The 26067-nt window shown below is 45.0% G+C and overlaps 4 protein-coding genes across 4 annotated transcripts; 2 read left to right on the top strand and 2 right to left on the bottom strand.

Moving 5' to 3' along the window:
* Nucleotides 1-1254: 1254 nt before the first annotated feature.
* LOC122422557 (cytochrome c oxidase subunit 6A1, mitochondrial) lies at nucleotides 1255-3184 on the top strand. Its single transcript, XM_043438987.1, has 3 exons — nucleotides 1255-1415; nucleotides 1562-1704; nucleotides 2891-3184. The coding sequence occupies exons 1-3, from the start codon at nucleotides 1313-1315 to the stop codon at nucleotides 2972-2974; spliced, it is 330 nt and encodes a 109-aa protein (XP_043294922.1). The 5' UTR covers nucleotides 1255-1312; the 3' UTR covers nucleotides 2975-3184.
* A 1162-nt stretch (nucleotides 3185-4346) lies between these two features.
* Nucleotides 4347-6534, bottom strand: TRIAP1 (TP53 regulated inhibitor of apoptosis 1). The gene is made up of 2 exons (XM_043438999.1): nucleotides 6346-6534; nucleotides 4347-5352 (listed from the first exon to the last, which is right to left on the bottom strand). The coding sequence occupies exons 1-2, from the start codon at nucleotides 6532-6534 to the stop codon at nucleotides 5269-5271; spliced, it is 273 nt and encodes a 90-aa protein (XP_043294934.1). The 3' UTR covers nucleotides 4347-5268.
* Nucleotides 6535-6536: 2 nt separating this feature from the next.
* On the top strand, nucleotides 6537-13069 carry GATC (glutamyl-tRNA amidotransferase subunit C). Its single transcript, XM_043438976.1, has 4 exons — nucleotides 6537-6678; nucleotides 6774-6946; nucleotides 11035-11138; nucleotides 12348-13069. The coding sequence occupies exons 1-4, from the start codon at nucleotides 6598-6600 to the stop codon at nucleotides 12380-12382; spliced, it is 393 nt and encodes a 130-aa protein (XP_043294911.1). The 5' UTR covers nucleotides 6537-6597; the 3' UTR covers nucleotides 12383-13069.
* Nucleotides 13070-13634: 565 nt separating this feature from the next.
* On the bottom strand, nucleotides 13635-20106 carry SRSF9 (serine and arginine rich splicing factor 9). Its single transcript, XM_043438968.1, has 4 exons — nucleotides 19776-20106; nucleotides 17230-17390; nucleotides 15565-15737; nucleotides 13635-14128 (listed from the first exon to the last, which is right to left on the bottom strand). The coding sequence occupies exons 1-4, from the start codon at nucleotides 19961-19963 to the stop codon at nucleotides 13985-13987; spliced, it is 666 nt and encodes a 221-aa protein (XP_043294903.1). The 5' UTR covers nucleotides 19964-20106; the 3' UTR covers nucleotides 13635-13984.
* Between the last annotated feature and the right edge of the window lie 5961 nt (nucleotides 20107-26067).

Raw genomic sequence — 26067 nt, 5'->3', positions numbered from 1 at the left:
TACACTGTAGGGCTTCACAGACCCTTTGACTCTGTTGACGATGCCTAGAGATTTGACAATTCTAATTTCACCATAACATGCAAAAACCCAGCTCTAGTAATATGATCCTGTTTTTGTTTTCATGAAACTGCAGGATGTTAAAGCATTTGTTTTATCTAACTTGCTCAAGGTCATACAGGCTGTGAGGGATGGCAACAAAATATGAATCCAGTCTACCCACACCAGAGTCTCTGTTTATCCTCTAAGTAGGGGTTCTTAATATGGAGCACAGGACTCTTAGGGGGTCTCTGGGTGCACTTTACAATACCTTCTTCCCCTCTCATTGTGTGCTTAAACTGTGTGTGCTGAGAAGCTGTATTAATATTTTATTTGAGGAAAGGATTCAGAGGTTTCATTATATTTTTTTTCTTTTTTCATTATATTTTTAAAGGAACCTATGGTCAAGAAGTTTACTTTCACTTTATCTTATGTATCTATTTTTTAGGATTTTGTTTATTTTTATTTGGCTGCGCTGGGTCTTAGTTGCCACATGCCAGATCTAGCTCCCTGAGGAGGGATGGCACCTGAGCCCCCTGTATTGGGAGGGTGGAGTCTTAACCACTGGACCACAAAGGAAGTCTCTCTTACGAATCTATTTCTTAACTTGTATCTTTAAAACTGTTTTTAGATTAGTAGAAGAAGAAGAAAAAAGAAGGGTAGGAAAGAATTGCAGAGATAAAGTATAAGAGATGTCAATTGTTTCCCGTTGCTATTCATTCATTCATTTATTCATTCAACATATTTGTGTTGAGCACCTGTTACTTGCCAGGCACGATCCCAGAGTTTGGGGATGCTGCAGTGGCAAAATCTTTTGTTTCCTCTGATAGATTATAAGCTGTGTGATGCCTACAAGATAATAATGATGACAATTATTATGTCCCGGTGTCTTGGAAAAAAATAGCGCAGAGTCAGAGGATGCGGAGGAGAGGAAAAAGCATTTTAGATAGGGGATTTGTGCTCGGAACCTCTGTTGATGCGCACGGATTCCAACGAAGGGAGCGACCCTGGATGCCAGGGTGGCCTTCCACAAACCTTTTTTTTCATGCGCTTAACTTCACCGCGGTGCTGACCTTAGGAACCAGATAATGCACACCGGAGTGCTGAGCGCATGCTCCCTCTGGCTCCCGCGGCTCCGAGCTTTCAGGCTACAATGCGCAGCCTTCGCGGAAAAGGTACCGCCCAATAGGAACTTCCTTTTGAGATTGTGGTCCCACCCCCCCACAGCCAACTTTCTATTTCCGCTTCCGGCGCTGCGGGGGAACCCAGGTTGAAGATGGCGACGGCAGCTAGATCTCGGGTTTCTGGCCTGCTGGGTAGTTCCCGGCTGCAGCTGAGTCGGTCTATGTCCAGTGGCGCCCACGGCGAAGAGGGTTCAGGTACTGGGACCGGGGTCGCGGGGCGGGCCTCAGGTCTGCTGAAGAGAACAGCGGCGGGACTTTGACCTTGGCTTGAGGACTTGGGGGAGGGAGGTGAGACGCGGGCGGCTCCCTGCCCGGCCTGAGCGGTCGTACCCCCTCCGCAGCTCGCATGTGGAAGGCCCTCACCTACTTTGTGGCACTCCCCGGGGTGGGAGTGAGCATGCTGAATGTCTTCCTGAAGTCGCATCACGGAGAGGAGGAGAGACCCGAGTTCGTGGCCTACCCGCATCTCCGCATCAGGTCCAAGGTACTCCTTGCAGTCTCTTCAAGTGTCTGTTCATCTTTCCCCAAATGCCCTAGTCCAAGCTCTTAATTCTCTAAAACTGTGGGTGCCGGGCGTGTAGTTTCTCATTTAATCCTCCCAAACACATTTTTATTTTTTCCGGTCAGGCCTGAGTTTTCTTTTTTAAGGTCATACAACAAGTGCCCTTCGGTTTCTTTCTGAGTCATCCCACCGTTTACCTTCTGATACTGTTAACGGTTGTCGGTTGTCGAAAACTTGGAGGTTTGTGAAATTCCCTTAAGCTGGCAGAGTCGGAAGGCGGTGCACGTCTCTAAAACCTGGGCATCTGACAGCTGCTAGCTGCATAATGAAGAGATTGACAGCTTCTGATCTTCACCTCTATGCTAGTTACCACCGCAGCTGTCATTCTTTGACTCTTGATGTAGATACTTAACTACTGTCTCACTTAGCCCGAGGGGGAAATTAAGCTGGATTCTTAAATTCAAAAAGAATTGATGAGTCTCAGCGCCACTGCCACCGTTGTACAATAGAATTAGAAGGCATACATATAGCGAAATGTCTTAACCTCAGTACCGTTGACATTTGGGGCTGGATAACTCTTGGGGCAAGGGGCAGTCCTGTGAGTTCCAGGATATTAGCAGCATCCTTGACTTCTCACCACTTAGTGGTAGTGGTACCCCCTCTTCAAGATGTCTCCAGATACTGGCCTGTGTCTCCACAAGGGCAGAATCACCCTGGGTTGGAAATCACTGCCCTGGAGCAATGGTTTTCAAAAGTACCATGCAGAATAATTGAGGGTATGTTGCAGTTTCCAATCCAGAGATTTGTTTCAGGTCCAGAAATCTGCATTGAAGTCAGCATCTCCTCCCCTGTACCCGCCTCTACCATTCTGATACAGGTGATGGGAGGACTGCACTTTCAGAAACACAGCACTGAGGTTTAGTTACAAGGGAGAGACTTATGAGTAAGGGAACTTGAGTTTGCCTTTCCTACTGTCCTCTTTACGGGCTCCCTTGGAATTTATAAGAGCTCTCTTACATTATGGGAGAACTGAAACATGGCAGTTATGTAAAGGACTAATTTCCATTTTGTTTTTATGTATTTCCTGTTACTTGCCCTGTTTTAAGCAGTTCGTGGCAGTGCTGAACTGTTTTTCTGGAATTGCCTAATTGCCATCTTCACTCCACAGCCCTTTCCCTGGGGAGATGGTAACCATTCCCTATTCCATAACCCTCATGTGAATCCGCTTCCAACTGGCTATGAAGACGAATAAAGAGAACCTGGACCACTACCCAGTGGGGACCACAGCACTGGTTTGGACCATTACTCTGCACGCATGGACCAGAAAAGTATACGGGACCTTAAGCTCACCACCTTGTATCCAGTGATGACCATTACACTTGAGGACCATTATACTGATCTTCCATCCCTTTGCTTATAGCAGGAGGAGATGGCTTAAATAAATAATTTAGTCATGACCTGAGAGTTGCATTCTTTGGTTGTGCTTTTCCCTCAGAAATTAGCTTTAATATTCTGTTTGTACAGTGACGGTCTGTGGCTACTGTTGACAGTGTTTCAGGTCCAGTTCAGGCCTCCTGAAGAACAGTGTAACAGGTCTGGTCTTGGTTACTTGTGCCTGGGGTGGGTAAAGCAAAGATCTCAGTTGAGCTAATTAACAGTCAAAATTGGGTCCTGGCAGACTTTGGATGGCAAAAATACTAGCATTTGCTGAAGGATACTCCCAAAAGTCAGAAAGTTTTCTCCAGAGGTGGCAAGTTCATATCTTGGGTCCTCTCTTAGCTCCCTTCAGGCTGGAACGGTTATAAACTTCTGGAGAAACAAAGGCAGTATGGCAGTATGACACTTCCTGCATATAGTACTGGCTTTGTTTGTTTCTGGAATTAAAAATTTCCTGTAGCCATAAGAATTAGAAGAAACAACAATCAATAATAGCTGCAAAATCACTCTTAAAGAGCAATTAAGATTTCCTCTTCAAAATTTAAAACCTTTGAAGTACCTCAGATAGTTGGTCCTTTTATGGGCAGGATAAAGTAAAAATAGCATGAGGAACAATCAGGAAAAAACTATTCCCTCAGCAGCAATTACAGTAAAATTTGTTTTATTCTCAAGGCTTAACCAGACAGTTTTGTGGTAAGATTCAAGAGGCTACAAGGTTTTGACTGACTTATGGCCAGGCTTATTTCAGGGCAGTTAACTCCAGTTTGCTGCCTGGCCTCCCTCAGCTGGGTTCCAAATATCTTACATATAATGGACCTTAGCCTGCCAAAATATAAATGCGGAATGTACTGCAATGGCATTAAGGATTGGTCATGTTAAATATGAAGTTAATATAAAAAAAATGAAGTTAATAATTGGTAAAGTGGAAAAGAGATAATAGAATCTAGGCTTTCTATAAATCGAGTTTCATACTGTGTGGGCACATACAAAATTTTCTGGGTTGGGTGCCATTTTATAAACATTGAAATCAGTGAGGTTTCCATTTGTTATACCATACTACCTAGCTTAGATAAATCTTCATTTTTAAATTATAAAGCATGTAAAAGTCCCCCCAGTGTATATATGAGATGTGTGGGGTTCACAGGATGGAAGTTGTTCCATAAAATGCACTGGGTTCCAGGAACAAATAATGAATATAAACCAAATGTTACAATTTATTCCATCTTCATGATTTCAGGCATTACAGGGCAGGGTGAGTAAACAAGGCAAGTAAAGTAATTTCTTCACCACCACCCCCCCCCCCCCAGCCATTTAGTCATATGCAGCATTTTGGCATTTTTTATATGATACATAGGTTGATTTAATTCATTGACTTAAGCTGAAAGCTGGCAGCAGCAAATCTTGGTAATTTAGGATCTTCCTCCATAGCCACTCCAAGGATTTTAATTCCTGAACTACACCAAGTGCTCTGAAATGGTGTTCACCGCAGCATTCATGAAGCTTTCACATCTTAGTATGAAATCTGACACCTCTTGTTAAGGTAGGAAACTGTTGAAAGCTGTCTTCCTCTTGGCTAACCCAGTCCACCAACAATCTTTAACAGTTAAATTACTATATAAAAATAAAACTGTGCTTCAAAGCATTGACTGAAACTGTTGTTCTGGGAACCCTCTAAGGGAGTATTTGCTCCCTTAGAGAAAATAGATCTTAACCAGTTGCTTCCATGAACAAGTAAACCCAGTAGAGTGTACGTAATGTCCTTCAAAGAATGACTGGAGGTCAGGCAACCTTAGTCATCCTGACAAGCTTACTAGAGATTTTATACAAGATATATTTAAAACTGATCCCAGACCAAGTACTGCAATGATAATCCCAAATAATCCCATTATTTAGAATACCGAGTTCCTGCTGTGATGCCAAAACCAGAAATCTCAAAGCAAAGAGTGATGGTTCATCATTTTTTACAAATGAGAGAAAGATATCAAGGAGGAAACGAAATTCCTCCCTCCTAAATTCATCAAATCAATGCTATCTTCAGTTTTAATTTACACAATCCAGAGTCCTCAATTTCCTGATTTGAGGAGTCCACTTTCAAGGTGACTGTCAAGGTCAAGAAGAGCTTTCAGGCTTTTCTTTGCCATGGCCCATGAACTCCAGTCCTTCAATAGGAATCTCCTTCTCCTTTATCGCTTTCTGATGGAAGAAAACATACGATAAAAGGGACTACATGAAGCCTGAAGTCCAAACTTTAGAAATATTTTGTAGAATATTTTGTACTTGGGTACAAAAGTAAATCCAACTCTACCATAAGGACTACCAAACATGACAAACCCTAAGTATGATTAGGAAGAAATTAAGTGTAAGACAGATTGAAGAGTTGTAACAAAATTCAGAAGTGCAATTTAAGCAGTATCACCACTCTGTTGTGATACTTGTTTAGTCACTAAATCGTGTCTGATTTTTGTGACACAAAAGGCCTATTGAAGGCCCTATTGTGACAGACACAAGTTCAAATCAGTCGCAGGACTTACTGGCTACGTAACTTTTAGCAAGCCTCTCTTTCCAATCTGTCTATGGGATAAAGACAGCAACTCCACCTGGACTTACTGAGGATGTTTTTTAAGTTAACTAATTGGGAATGCCTTGCCCAGAGCTGTTCTTACAATCAGATCTGTTTCACATTCACTGTGCTGGAATAAAGATGTTCTAACTGGCCAAGAGAGAAAAAACAGGCCAGTGAAGGCATTGTGACAACAGAAGGGGACCCTCCATGAGGTCTAACAGGCCAGAGAGACTGAACACCCCGTCTCTCCCCTCAGCAACAGTGGAAAAGTGGACCACCGCAAAATCCAAGGACACTTGATTCTAGTGAACTTCGACTACTCGTTTAACTATTTATGGGCGTGAGTGTTCCACGCATAAAATAGGAATAACTGGGCTCACTTTGCAAGTTCAGGTTCATCACCAAAGGAACCAAAGAATGTTACTGGGCTCCGCAGAAAGTAAGGTGCTGCAGAAAGATTTACCTTTGACATTCGGAGAGATACCAGGCATCCTGGGTGGTGAATGGTAAGGGACAGAACTCCTGCCACTGGTCTCATCCAGGCTTTTCTTCCACCCTGCCCATCCCAACCACCTCGAGCCGGGGCCTAGGGCAGAGACGAGAGGGCCCGGGTCGGAGCTCACCTGAACACACTGCTGGTAGCGCTTGAAGAGGTCGGTGCATGGGTCCCCGGAGCCGTCCCCCTTGAGGAACTTTTCGGCAAACCAGCGGTTGAAGCACTGGTCGTACTCGCGCTTCATGTCGGTGCAAGCCTCCCCTACGCTATTCATGGCGTCGGCGTCCGCGGCGGTGGCGGCGCTCTCGGATGTCATCACTTTTAAGCGCGTCGCGGGGCCTTAGGAGAGGATGCGCTACGGCGGCCGAGACGGAGCGAAATGTGGGCGCTGGCCGTGCGCCTGGGTCTTCGGGCTGCGGCGCGCGGGCGCCGGGGCTTCACCTCCAAGGCGGATCCTCAGGTAGAGGCCGGGGCGTCCAGGCGGGTGTCGGAGCGGGGCGGAAGGCGGAGCAGGCCTCACCCGTAACCCACACCCTCCGCCTCATTCCCCCCCAGGGAAGTGGCCGGGTCACGGGCGAGCTGATCCAGCACCTGGAGCGGCTATCGCTGGTGGACTTCGGCAGCCAGGAGGCCGTGTCCCGGCTGGAGAAAGCCATCGCCTTCGCCGACCGACTCCGCGCGGTAAACACCGACGGAGTGGAGCCCATGGAATCAGTCCTGGAGGACAGGTAAGCTCGCGGCCGCGGCCCTCGAAGGCTTGCCCGCGGCGCCTTCGTTACCAGTTAAGGCTGGAGCTTAGTGTCTCATTCCACCGAGGGGGAAAGAACATTAGCGACACGCGAGAACTTGCCCACGGTCACCCTGCGGGTAGGCGCTTTCGCTCTTTGCCTCGTTCGTTAAGGATCCTCTCCCTTTTACAATCCTCGAGCCCTCCCAATGTAACTAGGAACAAAATCCAAACGGCTAAGCTTTCACCTTCGAGGCCCAACTTCCTAGAGCGCCCCCTACCTCATCACTCCTACCACGACTTCCTGCCTGTTTCTGCTAAACGCCGGATTCGTGGCTTCTCTAGGTCCTTGAACTTGCTTTCCTTTTTGTTGGACAATTCATTTCTTTGGTCTCTCCAAACCACTCTAAATTCTCCCTCTACTCCCTCCAGTCACTACTTCCTTATCCTGTCGGGTTTTCTTCCACTGTTTTTCTTGATTATCTTATTTTTGTTGACTTGTACTATTTCTTGTTATTAGAATGTGAACTCACATCTGACTTGCTTACTCCTGGATTCCTGTCTCAAAAATTTTTTAGATGTACACATTTTTTGACCTAGTGGTTCCCTATCTGTGACATATATCTGTGACAGTGCATCAAGACATGTGCACGAGCATTCAGGGTATGCAAATCTGTTGATAATACAGAACAACAGAAAAGAAACAATCTAAGCGTCCTTTATGGCTAAATACATCTTCATACACTGAAATGGCAGTTAAAAATAATGAAATAACTATATATGCTGATATGGCAAGGTTTCCAGGGTATACTTATTAATAATAAAAAAGGCAAAGTTCGGAATATGGTATGTGGTTTCATTGATACTTTATGTGTAATCTATTTTATATACTCTGGTGCGTGTATTAAGTTTTGTTTTGTTCCCTGAAAGGGCATGCAAGAAACTGTTAACCATGGTTAGTGTTAGAGAAGGTGGAAATGCAGAGGGAAGTTTTACCTTTGAATGCCTAAGGGGACAGAGTAATAACTCAAATAGTGAAGTAGTGTAATGCAACCTGGAAGGCTGGGTCTTTGACAAAGCAGCTTGTGTATACTGTACTTAAAGTGTGCAGCCCCTAACCACCTCTACCAGTTGTTGCCAAATCTTAATACATTTTTAAAGGAAACACTTTTTTGCAAAGCAGACTTGTTTGCCATTTGGGAGCGCAGCTTCTTGGGAAGGAGAGGTATGCAACTTATAAAGATAAGGGCAATCTACAACCCTGTCCTAGCCTTTTCCTGATGGAGTTTTTAAAAATAAATTCCTGGTAGAAGTGAGAGAAAGCTGCCATTAGTCAGTGCCAATCAGGAGAGCCACACTGATCTGTTAACTGTAACCTTCGTGTTAAGTGGTTGCTAGCCTCAGGACTTCCCCGGGGTTCAGTGGTTAAGACGCTTCACTTCTACTGCAGGGGTCATGGGTTCGATCCCTGGTCCAGAACTAAGATCCCACAAGGCGTGTGGGGTGGCCATAAAAAAATAGTCACCCCGTAGAAACTCTTCTTTTTCATCTTAGAGCCAGAGACTGACTCACATGGCATCTCTGATTGTGGTCAAATAACTTGAATACTTAAGGTGTCCCTCAGGGTCTTATTTGCCACATCGATTAGCTCTCATTTCAATCTGCATGAAACTAAATTAAAAGGCTTGCAGATGGAGGTAGACTGGTGCCCAGAGAAACAGCTCCTGGCAGCTGATAGCTGGGAAGAGGCAGAAAGAAGCTAAAACAACAGCAGAACTGTCCCATTGGTCAGCCCCAGGGCCAGCTGAGGCACTTCTTCCATCATGCTTCCATAGTGCTTTCTGTGAAATTAAATGCATTGCCCACAGTTACTGATTTAAGTGCGTTTTCCATGAGCTTTAGAGGGCAAAGATTTCTAACTCACAACTGAAACTCTTCTCAACCAGGGCTTTTCATCTGATTGAGAACACAGCAAGATCAATGGACTCTTTTTCAATTCTTCTAAGGATGGTACATAACTAACAACTAGACCAGATGCATAACAGTTATCCTACGTTTCTGGACTAAACTCTCTTGTAGAATCCTGACTGAGAAAGTTGAGGTGAGGTAGACCTTCATAATTGACAGGCACCTGAAGAGCTCATCTGGTCCCGTCTGGTGTTTTATGCATGATTCCAGGGTCAAGAAAAGTTAAGCAACTTGCCAAGCGAGGGGTCTGCTTGGTATGCCGCCCTCACAGAGACTCTGGGTTCAGTAGCCTGTGATTAAGAAAATAGGAAAGTGTGGATTTATTCTACAAACAACTCCATCTTAAACAGTAATTGGGTAGAAATGTGTGATAGTTAAAGAGGTTTATTTCATCCTTCAGGAAACCTTACTAGGAAACCCAATTACCAAATGAGTGAACCTGGCAATTTTTTATATTGGCTGTGCTGGGTGTTCGTTGAGGTGTGCGAGCTTCACTTGTGGAGAAGCATGGGTTCTAGAGCACGTGGGCTTAGTTGCCCCTCGGCTCAGACCTTTTTAAACATCATCCCAGCAATTTTCTGAACCTTTTTAGAAAAAAGGTAACTGATACATGGAAAGGATAAGTAACTTGCATACAGGCCATGTGCAGCTCTGGGGTTTGAATTCTGCAGTGATTCTGTTATATTGCCCAACAGAAATATAAACTCCAGAAAGTCCAGTGGTCACCTTTACAGATGTTTACTGTTCTCTAAGTTTCCTTAAATGAGTATGAGTGTATATTATATGGTGTTTTTTTTGTTTTTAGTTCTACCAGTTTATTGCTACCAACCCATCTCCCTCCACCCTCGTGCACACATGGTCAGTCATGTAACCCCATGGACTGCAGCCCGCCAGGCTCCTCTGTCCATGGACTTTTCCAGGCAAGGATACTGGAGTGGGTTGCCTTATATGGTTTTTTAAAAACAAAAATCTAGTGCAACCTTCACTTTTTTGGCAAGAAACTTAAGGTCTAGAAAGATCATACTTGTCCAAGGTCACACAGTTAAGACAGTGCCAGTCCTAGAATAGAGTTCAGCTTTGAACTCTTTGTACCATTAATAAGTGTTTATCGTGTCTCATTCTGGGCTGGGTTCCCCCAAAGAAACAGAACCAATCCTTTCCTAAAAGAAACTTATGATTACATCTTGGCCTTCTGTACAGCCTCTACAGATGTTCATGTCACATCCTTGCCCTGCTACGTTTAGCCCTGTCTGTGTCTGGTTCAGAGCAGAAAGAGCTTGGCTGCTACCCTGTTAGTGACTGAGCATACTGCTTACTTTTCAGCCCAAGTATCTGGAAGCCATCTCATACCTCTTGTGCACTTTCAAACCTTAAAACAGTAGTAAAGCCCCACAGATGTGTTCAGCTCCTGTTTGGTTTCACTAGTCTGCCATCTGGATAGCTTAATGAAGCCACTAAGTCCCGAAAACAGTGTAAGATTCTTGGGCTATGTTTGTGGTACATCTTGCAAGGGAAGGTACCTTTATATCCAAAGGTGGTTGTGATGAAGAAAGCACTCATCTTAGGGGTATCAGAACCAGGCCCGGATCCCAATCCTGTCCCTTAGCAGCGTAAGTCACTTATAACCACTGTTGAGAAAGTTTCTGTACCTTACTCATTTCCCATCCCGGTCATCCCCCACCCCCGAAATCCAGCTCTTTCTTGACCATGGTTAAGGGGTGACATCACCTGTTCTGAGGACCTCAGGCTGGGTGAGGTCCCCTTATCAATTTCCTTGGCAAGCATCGCTTACCTCTTGTTAGACTTAATACACTGTATTGTAATTGCCTATCTCTGCCAAAAGCACTTTACCCATAGTAATCATCAAAAATATTAAAACTTGTCAATCCTGAGGAATAATTATTAATACCACTTATCTCACAGGGTTGTTGGGGAAATCAATAAACGGTAGGCTGTCATTTGATCTGCTGTTGACCACAGCACTTCCATCTTTGAGCAGTGACTAAATCGAGAATATGCTGCTGTCTTCTCCTCCCACCCTTGCCCCCACCCTTGACCCTTTCCACCCATGCCCTTGAAGCCACGTTCTGAGAAGCTAACCTTCAGCTTCTGGTTTTGTAGATGTCTGTACTTGAGATCCGACGATGTGGTAGAAGGCAGCTGTGCTGAAGAACTACTACAAAACTCCCACCGAGTTGTGGAGGAGTATTTTGTGGCTCCGCCAGGTACGTGCTGCCCAAAATGGCTTAACAAACTGTGCCACAGTAAACTGAGAATGCCGTAGGAACTGTGAGGCCCAGATCTGCTCTGTGAAAGCACTCTGACCAAGTATAAAGTGGCAGTGGTGGTTGTCCAGAGGTATAGACTTCTAGTTATAAGTTAAATAAGTCCTGGGGATGTGTGATGTACAGCATGGTGACTCTAGTTAACAATACTGTATTGTATATTTGAAATTTGCTAAAGAGTAGATCTTAAAAAAGTTCTCACCACAAGAGAAGAAACCGTAACTAAGTGAGATGCTGGATATTAACTAATCCTGTAATGGGAATCAATTTGCAATATATACATATATCAAATCATTGTGTTGCACATCTTAAATTTATACAACTATATGTCAGTATCTCAATAAAACTGGGAATAACAACAAAACACAGTATGTACAGGTGGCAAGGTGGCAGTAGATTCTGGAAGTCACATTAACCTCTAGGGGTCAGTTGGTAACAGGAATGAAGAAAACAAAAACAGGACTGGGGTAGGGAAGGTTGTGACGAGTGGCAGATCTGGAGCTCTCCTTAAAGGGACAGCTGGCATGTGCTACTTCTCTCATTCAGGGCCAGGCAGGGATGGGAGCCCAGAGAACCTGGACATCTGGCATTCTGTGCGCTGGTTCCCAAATTTTAAGTGTTAATTGAAGATTTTAAAAAAGTAAAATACCATGAAAGTAAAAAACATACCTGCAAGCCAGATGCATCCTGTGAGTCATCAGTTTGCAACCCCTAGTGTGGAGATTTGCATCTTTAAACCTCACTGTAACTATTTTAAAACTCTGGGCCAATAATAACACCCAGAACTTTGGGTGTTCATCTCTGATAGTTGTTACTGTTTGAGCAGACCTAGCCATTGATCATATACGCTGTTTCTCACACAGGACCTTGTGTCAGGTTTTGCTTCTTGGGAAAAATTGAGTTCACATAGTCTCTCCTTCCTCTCCTATATGCATACAAATGTCTGATTAACCTGTCTCTGCTACTTATTGAAAAGTGTGAATTAGGCTTCACTTATAACTGAGGTTCTTTCAGATACTCAGAAAAACAGGGTAATAGCTACACTTACTTCCATTGCTTATTTTTCATGGCAAATCAGTTAGCTCAGTGTAGAGCCAGCTGGGACGCAGGCTTAACTATAACATTCCTTTTTCTTATCTTTTCAAACAGGTAATATCTCATGGTCAAAGCTGGATGAAAAATAGCCCTTCTCACATCACTGAATAGCTATTCTGGGAAGGGGCATTCTATAAACATGTGGAAGTGCAGCAACTACTTTGCAACAACTATTTTGTTATTATGAACACTAATGTACCACTTCCTTCAGTCACCTGAAAAAAGTGATGGCTAGGAATCTTTTAGTAACTAATTCTGAAGATAGAACTGGGAAAGATCTAGCCAAAATAAGGCAGAGTCCCTGATACCAACAGGAAGTGGAAGGTACGGCTGATTTCCAAGGAAATGGATCAAGTATATTCATAGATACTCACAGACCATTCAGTGTGGAAGACTTTATCCCTCCCTAAAAGACTGTCTACCAAACTGCACTTAAGTTAATCTATTTATGTAACTGTTACAGACCTTGCATCCGATCACTTCGTGACAACCTTTTCAGTTGCTGTTTCCGTCAACCTGAGCACCCTTTTATCTTTACTAAACATACTTAAATTTATTCTTGGGTACCCACTGTGTTTCAAGGAGAGTGCTGATTTTCTGCTATGGATAAAGGTGCGGGGAGGCAGTCTGGGGAGGTGATGGGTGTTTATGACCTTCACAGTTGTCATTTCATGTGTGTATACTTCACCCCAAATTCATTGAGTTGTATAGCTCAATGTAAAAAGTACAGCTTTTTACAGGTTGACTATATTTCAATAAAGTGGTTTAAAAAAATAGCCTATGACAATGTAGCCCCCTTACCCCCACTCCCTGCCCTATGATTACTGAACTAAGTGAAATCCAAGACAGTGGGAGGTTTTGGTTTTGGGCTTTGTCTTTTTTTTATAGCTCAGATACCAAGGACAAATATGAGACACATTTAGGAGTGATAAAGTGACAGAAGCAAAACTTAAATGAGTTTTTTTCCCTAACCAACTGCTAAAGTTGGTTTTGGTTAAGAATTTCCCAGTGATCTTTATGCTGGCACCCACTTTTACAAGCCTGTTTTTAGCCTTCTCATTCCCTTCCCCTATCTGCAATGCTTCCCTTTTCATTAAAGCAGCTTAGTGTACATGGTTGGCCTTGAATTATAAGAGAACCCTGAAACTTCCCTTAGATGTGACGTTCCCAGACCATCGTCAGAGCAACTAACTTTATCCCCAAATAAGTAATCCACTCCTGCTACTTAACCAATTGGGCACAAGTTGCCACTGTAACTCAGTGTTTTTTGGTTTTTTTTTTAAACACATCAGTGTGCCTGTTGGTGAAATCTATGAACACAATCAAAGATAACTACAGCTGTCAGTTATTAAACGTTTAAAATATATTTCTAAACAGAATGGGCCGACTCGGTCACAGTAACTGCTGATCTCCATAGAAGAGCAACCCACAAGGATACAGCACTGATTTTTTTCCCATCATCGGGGTGAAAAATATACAACTCGTTTCTGAACCAAAACCACAATTTCTGCAGTTAAAAATGTTTCACTGCTAATATGGCCCTGGTAGAAATTATGTAGTTTTATTTCCTTTAAAAAAAAAAAATTAAAAAAATCTCCTAAGACACTAAATCATCAATCTGGAATGTAGACTCTGAGCACAAAGCAGCTCAGTTCACCTAAAAAATAAAGAAAAAATTCCCACCACCTGTCTCAGTAGGGTCTGAAAGGAGAGAAGTAGTGTGGGGAACCCCTGCTTTGGTATGGAGAGTCACGGCCCCTCGACCCAGACCGAGACCGTGAGTAGCCATAGCTGGTGCTTCTCTCTGGATAAACTCGGATGTAGGATGTTTCACCCTGAAAATCAAACAAAAAAGTAAGGGAAAAAATAAGACCTAGAAGAATAAAGCACACCAACACCTAATATGGCTGCCTAACAATTATGTAGTGTTGAGCACCGTTTGGCACAATAGTGCCACAGGCAGGTATTCTTGCTCAAGGTAACACAAATAATAAATGGCAACTTGATTATGTGGTAAATAACTCAAATACTGGCTACTACTGTTAACAAACCTAAATTACTACCACTGACCCCCATAATCTAAGAACTGGAAAGGCTCTCAGAGGTCAGATATATGGTTCAATCCCCTGCCACCTTTTCTGGTGGGTACCTATGGAAGAAGCTGACCAGTATTCAGCACCTCCCAGGTGTCAGGACCTGGGCAAGATGCTTCATAATTTAGCTTCCTGACAAGTCTTATAAGATAATGCTATTATTGGGAACTATTTGCATATACAGGAACCAGGGTTTGAAGTTGCTCAGCTAAGATTTTAATAAACAGCAGAGAAGTTGTGTCCAGGCAGGCCTATCTCCAGGCTTTTCACCCTCAGCTAGCATTCTCAGATTTAAAGATGCTAAGATGAAAGAAGCCAGATGCTCTTTCCCCTCAGTGAACTCAATAATTTGATTTATCCTAACCAAGGCCCCGCTCTGTGTAACTGAGGAACAGGTGCTGTTTTGTTTCTGCTCCAAATTCAAGTCCTAGGGGATAATCTGAGCAACAGCACTGTTAGGGCATGCAGCCTCCGAGCCATAAAGTTAGGGAAATGAATCCTTAGAAAAAGAAATGGAAAAAAAAAAAGAAATGGGCCCTGAAGTTGATGTTTCCAGACATCCCTAAACCGCATAGCAAGCCAGGACAGTGTAACCAGGGAAAAAAACGTCCAATTGGTGGTCTGGTCTCCGTGTTATCAAAGGAATAGCTACCATGGGAATCAGACTGAGGTCCACCTACTTAAAGGGAAGAACATGGAAAGCTAAGTCCCCAGGGTGAGATGATGAACAAGAAAACCTGAGCCAAGGGCTCAGGTTTCAAAGAGGCTTCTGCACCACTTTGGGAAAGGCAAAGTGAAGTGACAACCAGCCCCAACAGCAGTACCTAAGAGGGTACGGTGATAAGGCTGGCTTGCAGAGCCCAGACCAGACCCAGAGGAGGGAGAGCCATAATAATTAGGTTCATGGAGGGACACTGTGGTTTAAGTCAGTCACCACAAGACAGACTGCACCAGTATTCTCTCTGGGTTAAAATTATTATGGCTGCAGACTTCTCTCTGCTATGACCCTGCATTGCTGGGGCATTAGGAATTCTGTGGCTTTGTCCACTTAAGATAGATCTTTAATGGTATTATAAGGTCATCAAATGGCAAACACATGGCCTGTTGCTACTTCTGCTAGGTCAGCTTCAGGTGGAGTGGTCTTGGAACGAGCTCCTCAACAGCAGGTGGGGGCTCACCTCATGAGAGCGGAATTTGGTTTCATCCAGTTTACGCAGGGCATATTCCATGTCTTCTTTTCTGAGATACTCAACCATCCCCATTCCATCTTTCTGCACATCTGCGTAACAGACGTCCCCAGCTTCTCGCATGTGATCTTTCAGGTCCTGCCAGCTGCCTGATGGAGGAAGTCCTAGGCACATAGAACACAAGAGAAGAAGCCACATCCTTCATCCATGTTAAGAGCCCCAAGACCTAGGGTCCTTTCCCCGTTCGTCACTACTTTTAAATCCTGATGGTCCCCAAATCACCGACTTTGACAAGGGACACAAAACCAAAGAACACTGAAGTATGGGTGATAAACCACCATTAAGAAGCTGGTCCTAGGCTACTCTTCCAGAGACTAAGCCTTTCTTGACACAGCAAAAGTCCATCCCATTACAGATTTAGTATCTCTAAGAATTCAAAGCATCTCTTTCTCTGGCCTTCACAATTAATAACAAAATCCCAAGACTTTGAGTTCTAAATTTTTCCATTATGAAATTTATTGGTACCAATTATTTCTTGTCTGACTGGGTTCACAGGACATGGGAATTTTTAAACTATCCAATAAAATAACCAAGGTGTAGATGAAGTAACACAAGAAAAACCTAAAGTTTGTTTTCTTGTAGGTGGGAATGACTGACAAACTAGACAAAATACCTCTTAAAAGATCACCAACACTCTTCAATACAGTAGGGGGAAAGGTAAGACTCAGACGCTAAAACTAGTCGGGAGTCATACAACCCTACCTGATGTCATGAAAGGGAAATGTGCTCCTGCTCTCAAAGGCTGTGTTTACCGCTCACAGCTCAGGACTGCAGCCATTTCCTAATAGTTTTCTAAGCAGGATTTCAGAGCAGCATGGAGAGAAAAAAAGATATGTATGACATCCTGAAGGAGGGAATAGAGTTCTGGGGTTAAAAACTTACAAAGGGACACAGGCAGATACTGACAGTATCCCTCTTCAGCACCACGGGAGTCTGCTGCAACTGTGTGACATTCACATCTAAGGTGCCAGGTTCCTCAATATACCTCACTCTGCCAGGGGCCTAAAACACCCCTACAACCTGCAGAAGGCCCCAGTTTTTTACCAGTGTGTTAATATTTCCAAAAAATGCATAAACCTCTGAGCTTAGCATCTCATCACTTGTCAACACTAGACATTTTGTTCTGTCCATCACAATATGATCCCTAAGACTCCAAGTTGTTGTTTGGTTTCTTTTTTACATAATTCCAAAACCATCACAAAATCTGGCCTATTTTAGGATCTAAGGCTAGGTATAATTTGTTCAAATCTGGCTTCTGGAATGTCTCTCTAGCAAGTCAGATGCCAAGGTACATTTCCAGAAGAAAATGTCTTTAGAATTCTGGCTGAAGAGGTTTGGGCATCATCTTCTCTTTCAACACTAGAAAAGTCCTTTTTTATAAGAAGCAAGTTTATGTTCTATCAAGGTTGCACGATCAGTGCAATTTCTTTGGCAAGGTACCTGCCTCACTGGCAAGGCTTCAGACTGTCACTGTGCATGAGAAGAAAACCCCACACATCCTAAGAACTGAAAAACAACAGCTAACATTTCTTGGAGGCCAGACTCTGTGCTAAGTATTTCACATGCATCATCTCATTGAGTTTGAAAGGAACATACCTGAAACAAGAACTCGGAAATCAGATCTTCTTGTAGGAGGCCCACTCCTCCCACCGCGGGGCCACCCACCCCGACCTCCGTAAGTCCTGGGGAACTCCACACGAAGCCGACACTGGCCATAATCATAACCGTTCCTTCCATAAATTGCATCCTCAGCATCTCTGCAGAGAAAAGTCTGGAGTTAGTGTTGCTCAGGAGAACTGACTGATATCCCTGTGAGGGGCATGAGTAACAAGTATAAAAAAAAAACCTGAAGTGAGAAAAAAGCAAAAGAACAAAAACCAGGAATATGATGTACTACTGCTTTGGTTTAAAGACTTTTCATGACACTGGAATTAAACTTTACAGCTGTCACATACAGGGTTTTCCAGGTATGAAATGATAATGAATAAACAGGTAAGAGAATTCAGAAAAAATAAACTGTTGGCAGATGATTGATTGTGCCAAAGAACAGTGTTTCTTTGACCTTGGGGAGCTGTTTCTCAAAATGCACACCACACACTAGTCCTTTAATGTTCTTCCTCAAGGCCTAGTACATTCAGGTCTATAGAAGGAAAAACTCGTTTAAAAATAGGGAAGGCTCAAATGACAAATGAATATTAGTGTTTTGTGAGGAATACGGAATTCCCTCAAGTGCACCTTTTCAGCATGGCTTCGAGAACTGTCAAAACCACTCTCTGGGTACAGTTTTGCCAAAAAGAGATAAATATTCAATAGAGTAATACTTTAAAAGTCTTTCCTAGGGTTCTGTGAGGAACACCAAGATGGCTCTCCAGGATTTGACAGGAAAGAGAATGCCATGAGGCTGGGGGTACAAACAGCCAAAGACACACTAATGAGAGCATCATTCAGATGTCAGAGGCACATAATCGCTTATGAAGATTCTAGTCCCAGAATCAAAAGCAAGGAGGACCACAACCAGTTCAACCCTGGCTATATTCAGAATACAGTGGGAGAGAGGCAGCACTGCTAGGGTTTAACGTTGTGAATAAAAACTGACCTCAGTTCAAATCATTCTGCTACTTACTAGTAGTTGTCTCTGGTAAGTATGCGATCAGGATTTTAGATCTAAATGTAAAATGCCAGTTTTGAAAGGATTAAATAAGATAACTATGTGTGCAGTGCTTTGCTTGAAACTTGGCACTAGTGTATCAAAGAGATAGCTTTTCCATTATGAAAGGAAGGAGCAGAAAAAAAGACAATGTAGCACATCACACAGTAAGTTTGTGTTGGAAAGGGTGGAACAGGGGGTTCAAATCCTACCTTCCCTGGTAGCCCTCCCTTTTATCAACTCTATCCTCAGTTTACCCATATGTCAAAAGTAACAGAGCCGACCCTGTAGGCTGTTGAAAATGCTTAGTGATATATAGTATATTCTAATATATAGTATAGACTATGACAAATAGCAACTGTTAAAAAAAACCCAAAAACACCGGTACTAATTCTTAGAGGTCCAACCTTTTCCAGTTTAGGTGTGGAAATGCCTAGTTCCATTTTTGAGGCAAATTGCATACTAGGAACGATTTCTGTCAGAATCTTCAGCCATCGAAGCCTCGGGGTGCGTCCTGCCTCCCCATCCTCGGACTCTCCCCTTGCCTCGCATCACCCGCCCCCATCCCCCAAGATGGGCAAGACATCCCCCGGGCAATCCTCGTTGCAAGGCCCGCAGGGCGCAGACTAGGTAAAGCGCTCCCCGAGCCAAAGCTGGAAACCAGAGCGCAAGCTCCGATTCACCCCAAGCGTAGTAGCCCGCACAGTGCGGTGGCTTCTAAGAACCACAACCGCAGTTTTGAAAGTTTCCAGGCCTTTTCTGGGAGACAAGGGCCGACACTCTGCAAAATCACAAAGACTCCCTCGAGCCCGTTTCGGATCGAGCGCGTCCAAACCCTCGGAGACCTTTATCATCTAGCGGTGCCTCCCCTTATTAGGGAAGGAAGAGTGAAATCCGAGACCCCATCAGACTATTTTATAAGTCTCCCCAAATCCCTGAAGCTTTTATCAGAGCAAGGCTCTGGCCCCTGCGGGGCGGGGCGCGCGTGGATGGAAATCCGGTCCATCCAAGAGCCAGCCCGCTTTCGGCCCTGCAAAGGCATCCATATCGCCCCGCACTGTGCGCCCCGACAACGGCGAGTTCCAGCGGAGGGGAGGGGAGGGTAGAGCGGACAACCGGTCTCCTCACTCCTCACCGAGTCCTTTCCTGGCCGCCTCAGGGGCCAAGCTTCCCAAGCTCTGGGCCGCTACCCGCGAAGGGTGCCTGGGTACCAGCCCCGGAGGCTGATCTGGGCGGGCTTGAGCCCTCCTCAGACCCGGCTTTTGTGTTTTTAAGTCAAAAAAATAATAATAGAGGAAGTGACGGAGCAAAGGACTGCCTGGAGCCCCACGGTGAGAGGAGGCCTCAGCCTCCACCCGGGGGCGCCCTGAGGGGTCTGCGGTGAGGGGGGGAGGGGAGGCCCTGGAAGCGAAGGGAGAGAAAGGGAAGGCGGGGGGCCCGGGGCCTCAGGCTGACTGACTGACGGGTGGGAGGGCGGGCGGCGCGGGGCCCTCACCGGGGGTCCTCGAAGCGCACGAAGGCGAAGGGCACGAGGCCGTGCCGATTCTTGAGCTCGATCTCGCTGATGCGGCCGTACTTGTAGAACAGGTCCTCCAGATCCTTCTCGCGCACGTCGCTCGGAAGGTTCCCCACGTAGATGCGCCCGTCGCCCTCGCCGCCGCGCTCGTCCGCCCAGCCCGACATCCGCACCCCCCGACGCCGCGGGCCCGCCGCAGCCCACGTCGCCGCCGCCGCCGCCTCAGCCGGTGATCCCCCCACAGCGTCCCCGCGGGCTCGGAGGCGCTCAGCCGCACAGCATTGTGGGAACGAGAGCGGAAGCGGAGGGATCGGGAGGAGGCAAAAAGGAATCCTCTTAAAGGGGACGCGGCTGCGACGACTGAGCGTGCGCGTGCGCCCCCTGTAGGCGCTCAGGGCCCTGCGGGGAGACGACGGAGGGAGATTCTAGAGTCTGGCGATTTGGAGTCAGTTCCTGAGGGCAAGTCACACTCCCCAGCTTGTCGACTTGGGCAAGTGACTCAGGCTTCCTGGGCCTCGATTTTCTCCCTCTGTAGCGCTGCCTATCTCACAGGCTTTTGTGAGCATTTGCTGAGGTAGACGCGGGTGTAGCGCCCAGGGTGGGTCCCCCGGGCCGCCACTCCTTGTGCGGGGCGCCGGAGGGAGGGAGTCGGCTGGGCTTCAGGCTGACCCCGCAGCGGTCTGGAGGAGCCCGCGACCGCTAGGTTGAGCGGGGCCGTCGCGGCCCTCAGCCTCAGGTTTGTAGTCCCCTGGGCCACTTAGTCCCTGTTTCACAATCGCTTAGAACTAAGAGTGTAAGATGGACTAAAATGAGGGCAAAGAGGCCTGAACTGGCCTCCGTAGCTTGGAAATGAAGTTTATCGGAGACCAAGAGGGAGTAAAAGAATCAGAACTGGGAATACCCTGGCGCGCGCTTCCACTGCAGGGTCACGGGTTCAATCCCTGGACTGGGAACTAAGATCCTGGGAGCCGCGCGGTGCGGCCAAAAAAGGGGGGAAAAAAGAATCATAACTATAGCGACTGTCATTATAGGGTGCGACTTGTGCTTTTAATACTCACACAATTTGGAGGGATTCCAATATTTAAGGGGCGAAAACGGAGGTATCATAGTGGGTCAGGATTAGAACCCAAAGCCATACTTCCAGCCTATGCGGCGAGTCCTTCAAAAGCTGGGGAACTCAGATTCTCCTCGTAGAACGTTTCCACACTTATGTTCCCTAGTGCAGAGCATTGAACCTGGGGATGCTACAAGAATGAGTCTTGATTAAAAAAGGTTTTTCAGGTTAAAAATTAAACCTCTGGGGAATTTGCTGGAGGTCCAGCGGTTAGGACGCCCCGCTTCCACTGCTGGGATCTGGGTTCTGTCCCTGGTCCCTGGTCAGGGAACTAAGATCCTTCAAGCTGCCTGGATTGATGGATGAGTAGATACATGAGAAAGCAAACGCAGTAGAATGTTAACTGTAGAATCTAGATGGTGTATGCGTTCCGTGTGTTCACTGTACCATTCTTTCAACGTTCCTCTGTATTTAAAAACTTTCATAATGTTGCAGGGAGTTAGGAAACAAAAGCAAGCTCCATTAATGCATAGCAATAGAAAGAGAATAAAACCAAACATTTAGCTTGAATGTAGCTGATTTGTAGTTATATCACCTCTGAATCTTTTACAATCAAACAAAAAAATCAAACATCCACATATAACTACTGAGTGTGTAGCTTTTTGGAAGTCAGATTGATGGTATATGTTAAGTTTTGATCATATACCTCTTGACCCAGTAATTCCACCTGTAGGATTTTATCACAAGAACGCAAGAAATCCTCACAAATTTTGTACGTTCATTGCATTCTGTGCAATTAAAAAATTAAACTCCTCATAATAAAGAGGTGGTTCAGTCAATAATATTGAATGTTACACAAGTATTAAATGATGTTTTGAAGGATATTAAGGTCATGCTAATTTAGTTAAAATTAAAATGGTGCACATGTACACGTATAACTATATATTCTGAAGAAATCTATTAAACTGGTTGACACTAATTGTCTCTAAAAAATGCAGATGTGAGAACTTTCAATTTAGATGTCATACATTTCTATAAAGTTGAAGATTGTTACTGCAACTGTTTTATTTTTATATTCTAGGGGTAAAAATGGAAATAAAATGTTATGCAATATTGTTCAGTTCTGTGCAAGAGAATGCATTTTTTTTTTTTTTATTGCTAACCTCCCAAATGTTTGTGGAGATATCTGTTGATGCAAGTGGTTTCTGTATTTTTATTTGTGCTTTTTCGTGTTTATTGTCTGTAATTGGCATGTACTACTTTCATAGCTGGAATAAAACAATAAATTATTTCTAAAATAAAACAATCAGAACCATTTGTTGTATTCTGGATTATGTAAAGCTTCTAGATGTTCTTTGCTGCCCTTCAGAAAGCAAGCAGGAAAGAGCCCTGGCCAGATTATATAGGAGCTTATGTACCCTAAAGGCATCCTTAAGTCCAGAGGCCTCCTCATTTGAGGGGTGTGCTTAGGTGTATTAACACCACTCTCTGAGGCCTACCGCTCCTACATGGTGTGGCCTAGAACGTGTTGGTGGAGACAGTTGGATAGTCTCCTGGAGAGAGAGACATGGAGTCAGCTAAGTGACCTAATAAGACTCTAGGTATAAATAGTAATGATTCAACTTGTATTGTGCAAAGTTTTGCAGCTTGCGATTACCAAAGGCATTCATACCTAACATTGAAAATGTGCCCAGATATGGGCTGTGACAAGTACAGCCTTTCTGGATTAGGAAGAAGACAGTTAAATTGCTAAGAGGGAACCCCAAAGGTGGATTTTGTTTCTGTGAGCCCAGGTACTAACGTTTGCAAGTTGTAACCCAAGTGAAGCCAAAATTATGGTCTAATGCTTAAGGGGCCCCTGGGCTCCATTCCCTCCCAAGGCCACAGACACTAGGCGGGGACACCCTTTTGAGCTTTTGCTCATCTAGTTACTCAGCATTATCAAGGGCATGCTATAATTTAGGCCCTGTTTGCATGCAGTAATAATCACTCTGACCTGTTGCTAATCAGTCATTTAGAGCACGGCTGTGATAAGGGTAAACTGCCATGAGACTACCTAATGCGGTGTTAGAGATGATAAGAAAGGCTTCCAGGAGATGTTTAGGTTGAGCCTAAGGGACAGTAGGAGTTAACCATAGGGAAGAAGAAGAAGGTTTTTTAGACAATGAGATTATGGCAGAATAGGGGCAACCCCCCATCGCCCTACAGTATGGCTGGAGCAAAGAGTTCAAGTAGGAAAAAGGAAGGGGTGAAGGAGCTAGGTCTGGGGGCCTGCAAGGCCTGCCTAATAGACCGTCTTATGGAGTTTGGACTCTACTGAGGGCAGTGAGTAGCCATTAAAGGGTTTTAAGGAGTTATGTTGGGATGAGACCTTCTCAGAAGGAAGTGGCAGCCCAACGGATGGAAAATAAACAGGGGAGGAGACTAAGAGCTAATTTGAATGGAGGGTAGCTGCAGGATAGTAGGGAAAGGAAAGGGTGTCAGGGAGAGATGTGGCAACAGTGACCATTATAGGAGAAGTTGGGGAAAGAGGAGAAATAATTAAGGGGTCAGTGTTGGAAGTGTTGCTGTGTAATCGCAGTGTAAGCCCCCTCCTGTGACGTCATTAAAAATCTGCATTCTCAGGACTTCCCTGGTGGTCCGATGGTTGAGACTTTGCCTTCTAGCACAAGGGGTGCAGGTTTGATCTCTGGTCCGGGAGCTAAGATCCCACATGCTTGTGGCCTAAAGACCAAAACATAAAACAGAAACAATATTGTAGCAAATAAAGACCTTAAAAAAAGTCTGCATTCTCTGTTAATGATTTTGATTAGAGTTGGATTTATATTGTTCTGGAAAGATAAGACAGTGTGCTCAGATTAGCCTAAAGGTGAATATAGGTAAGAACAGGGATAGCCCCAGGTGACCTATTGACTAGCAAGTTACACAAGGAAGTAACATAGAAGTGGGTGCAGGGAGGCACCAATGGGGAGACCACAGCTGTCATCCAAGCGTGAGATGTCAGTTGGCTGATGAAAGGTGATAGCGTGTTTGTGTGCTCAGCCACTTAGTCGTGTCTGACTTTTTGCAACCCCATGGACTGTAGCGCACCAGGCTCCCCTATCCTTGGAATCTTCCAGACAAGGATCCTGGAGTGGGTTGCCATTTCCTCCTCCAGGGGATCTTCCCCATTCAGGGATCAAACTTGCATCTCCTGCATTGCCGGTTGGTTCTTTACTACTGCATCACCTGGGAAGCCCAAGGAGATGGAGGTGGAGGCTAAGGAGATGAGATATCCCAGGGGCAGAATCATAGGATTTGGAGGTAGACTGGTCACGGGGGCTGAGAAGGAGGAAGAGTCCAGGTCGATCCCCAGGTTTCTGGCTTGGGGCACTGGCTAGGCAGTGGTATCATTCCGAGATGGGGAATGAAGCAGATGGAAGTGATCTGCAAAAGGATGGACAGCAATGAGTTCAGATACATGTGGAGAATGTAAGAAGGAAGGATAAGAAGTGTAATGACTGGGCCTTCCCTCGCAGTCCAGTGGTTAAGAATCCATTTTTCCACTCCAAGGGGCATGGGATCCATCCCTGGTCAAGGAAGTAAGATCCCACAGGCCACACAGTGCAGCCAAAACAATAACAAAACCTGTAAAAGGAAAAAAGAAGTATGATAGCTCTGGGCTACATGTCCCCTCTCTACTGAAAACAGAATCCCAGGTGCATGAGCAGGTGATGGTGGGTAGGCATTGGAGACTTCAGGTACATGGGATAGACCTCCTCTTCCTACAGGGAGGAGCTTTCATTTAAACTGTGTTGTTCAGTCGCTCAGTCGTGTCCGACTCTTTACAGCCCCATGGACTGCAGCTCGTCAGGCTTCCCTGTCCTTCATCATCTCCCAGAGCTTGCTCAAACTCATGCCCTTTGAGTAGGCAATGCTATCCAACCATCTCGTCCTCTGTCTTCCTCGTCTCCTCCTGCCCTCAATCTTTCCCAGCATCAGGGTCTTTTCCAATGAGCCAGCTCTTCACATCAGGTGGCCAAAGTATTGGAGCTTCAGCTTCAGCATGAGTCCTTCCAATGAATATTCAGGGTTGATTTCCTTTAGGATCCCATGAACAGTCTGAAAAGGCAAACTGTATGGGAGGTCAATAAAATTTATCATTCCTCATGTGATGGTAAGAATGGCACCAGTAGGATTGTCTTCAGATTGAAAAGAATCCTTTGACCTTGGCAGACTGTTAAGAGTTAATGCATTTCCCACAGCAAGCCGTGCATTTACTCCCTACGAGAGAGCAGGGCAGTGCCCAATAAAAAATAATAAGAAAACAATTAACACTGGGGATAAAACATTCTACGAACCTGCCCATCTGGTTTCCTCCCTTTGCCTATGACATCAGTCCCCTCTGGCATTCAGGCAAAATGTTTTCTTCTCTGCTAGGCTCAGTCAGGAGCTTCTCCCAGACCCTGGCCCTTGAGAGTAGTGGGCAGAAGAGGAAGTGATGGGGCAGTAAACCATCCGTGAGAACATGAGTCATCTCAGAGAGACTAGTCCAGGTTGGCAGGGAGGGCTTGGGCTGGGTCACTGTGGAATATGTTTCTGGCCGCTGTACCCTGGGAGCTTTCTATCATTCTTTGCCACTACATTTGTGCACTGGAGTCAAGTGAAACATTCTGGAGAGCTACATAATTAAGAACTGAGCTGTGCAGGGGAGGAAGGGGACAAGCAGCAGCAGAACTAGGAGATCTGAAGAGAGTTTGGGAGGAGGAGCAGAGAGCTTTAGGGAAGCAAGTGCCATGTGTGGGAGGATGAGAAGAGAAAAAAGATGGGAAAGATAATTCAAGTAGAGTTGCAGTACACAGTGAATATTTGGTGTTTTCTTTAAGAGACTGTAGAAAATTATTAATATCTTTAATTATTTTTGGATAATGAACTGATGTTCCTTTTTTTTTTAAATTAATTTATTTATTTGGCTGCATCGGGTCTTAGTTCAAGGCATTCGAACTCCTGGCTATGGTATGCGGGATCTAGTTCCCTGACCAGGGATTGAACCTAGACCCCCTGCATTGGGAGCTCGGAGTCTTAGCCACTGGACCACCAGGGAAGTCCCTGAACTGATGTTTCTGTGAATGTGGCCAGACAGGTAGGAACACAGGGCCTGATTTTATGTGAGGTATATCGAAAGCAGTAAGTGTGCTGAATTTGTAGCAGCCTCCTTGCTTTATTTTTGCCAACATC

The sequence above is a fragment of the Cervus canadensis genome, chromosome 1, assembly GCF_019320065.1.
Source record: "Cervus canadensis isolate Bull #8, Minnesota chromosome 1, ASM1932006v1, whole genome shotgun sequence".
In the NCBI taxonomy this organism is placed as follows: domain Eukaryota; kingdom Metazoa; phylum Chordata; class Mammalia; order Artiodactyla; family Cervidae; genus Cervus; species Cervus canadensis.
This window is presented reverse-complemented; position numbering and strand designations above follow the sequence as displayed.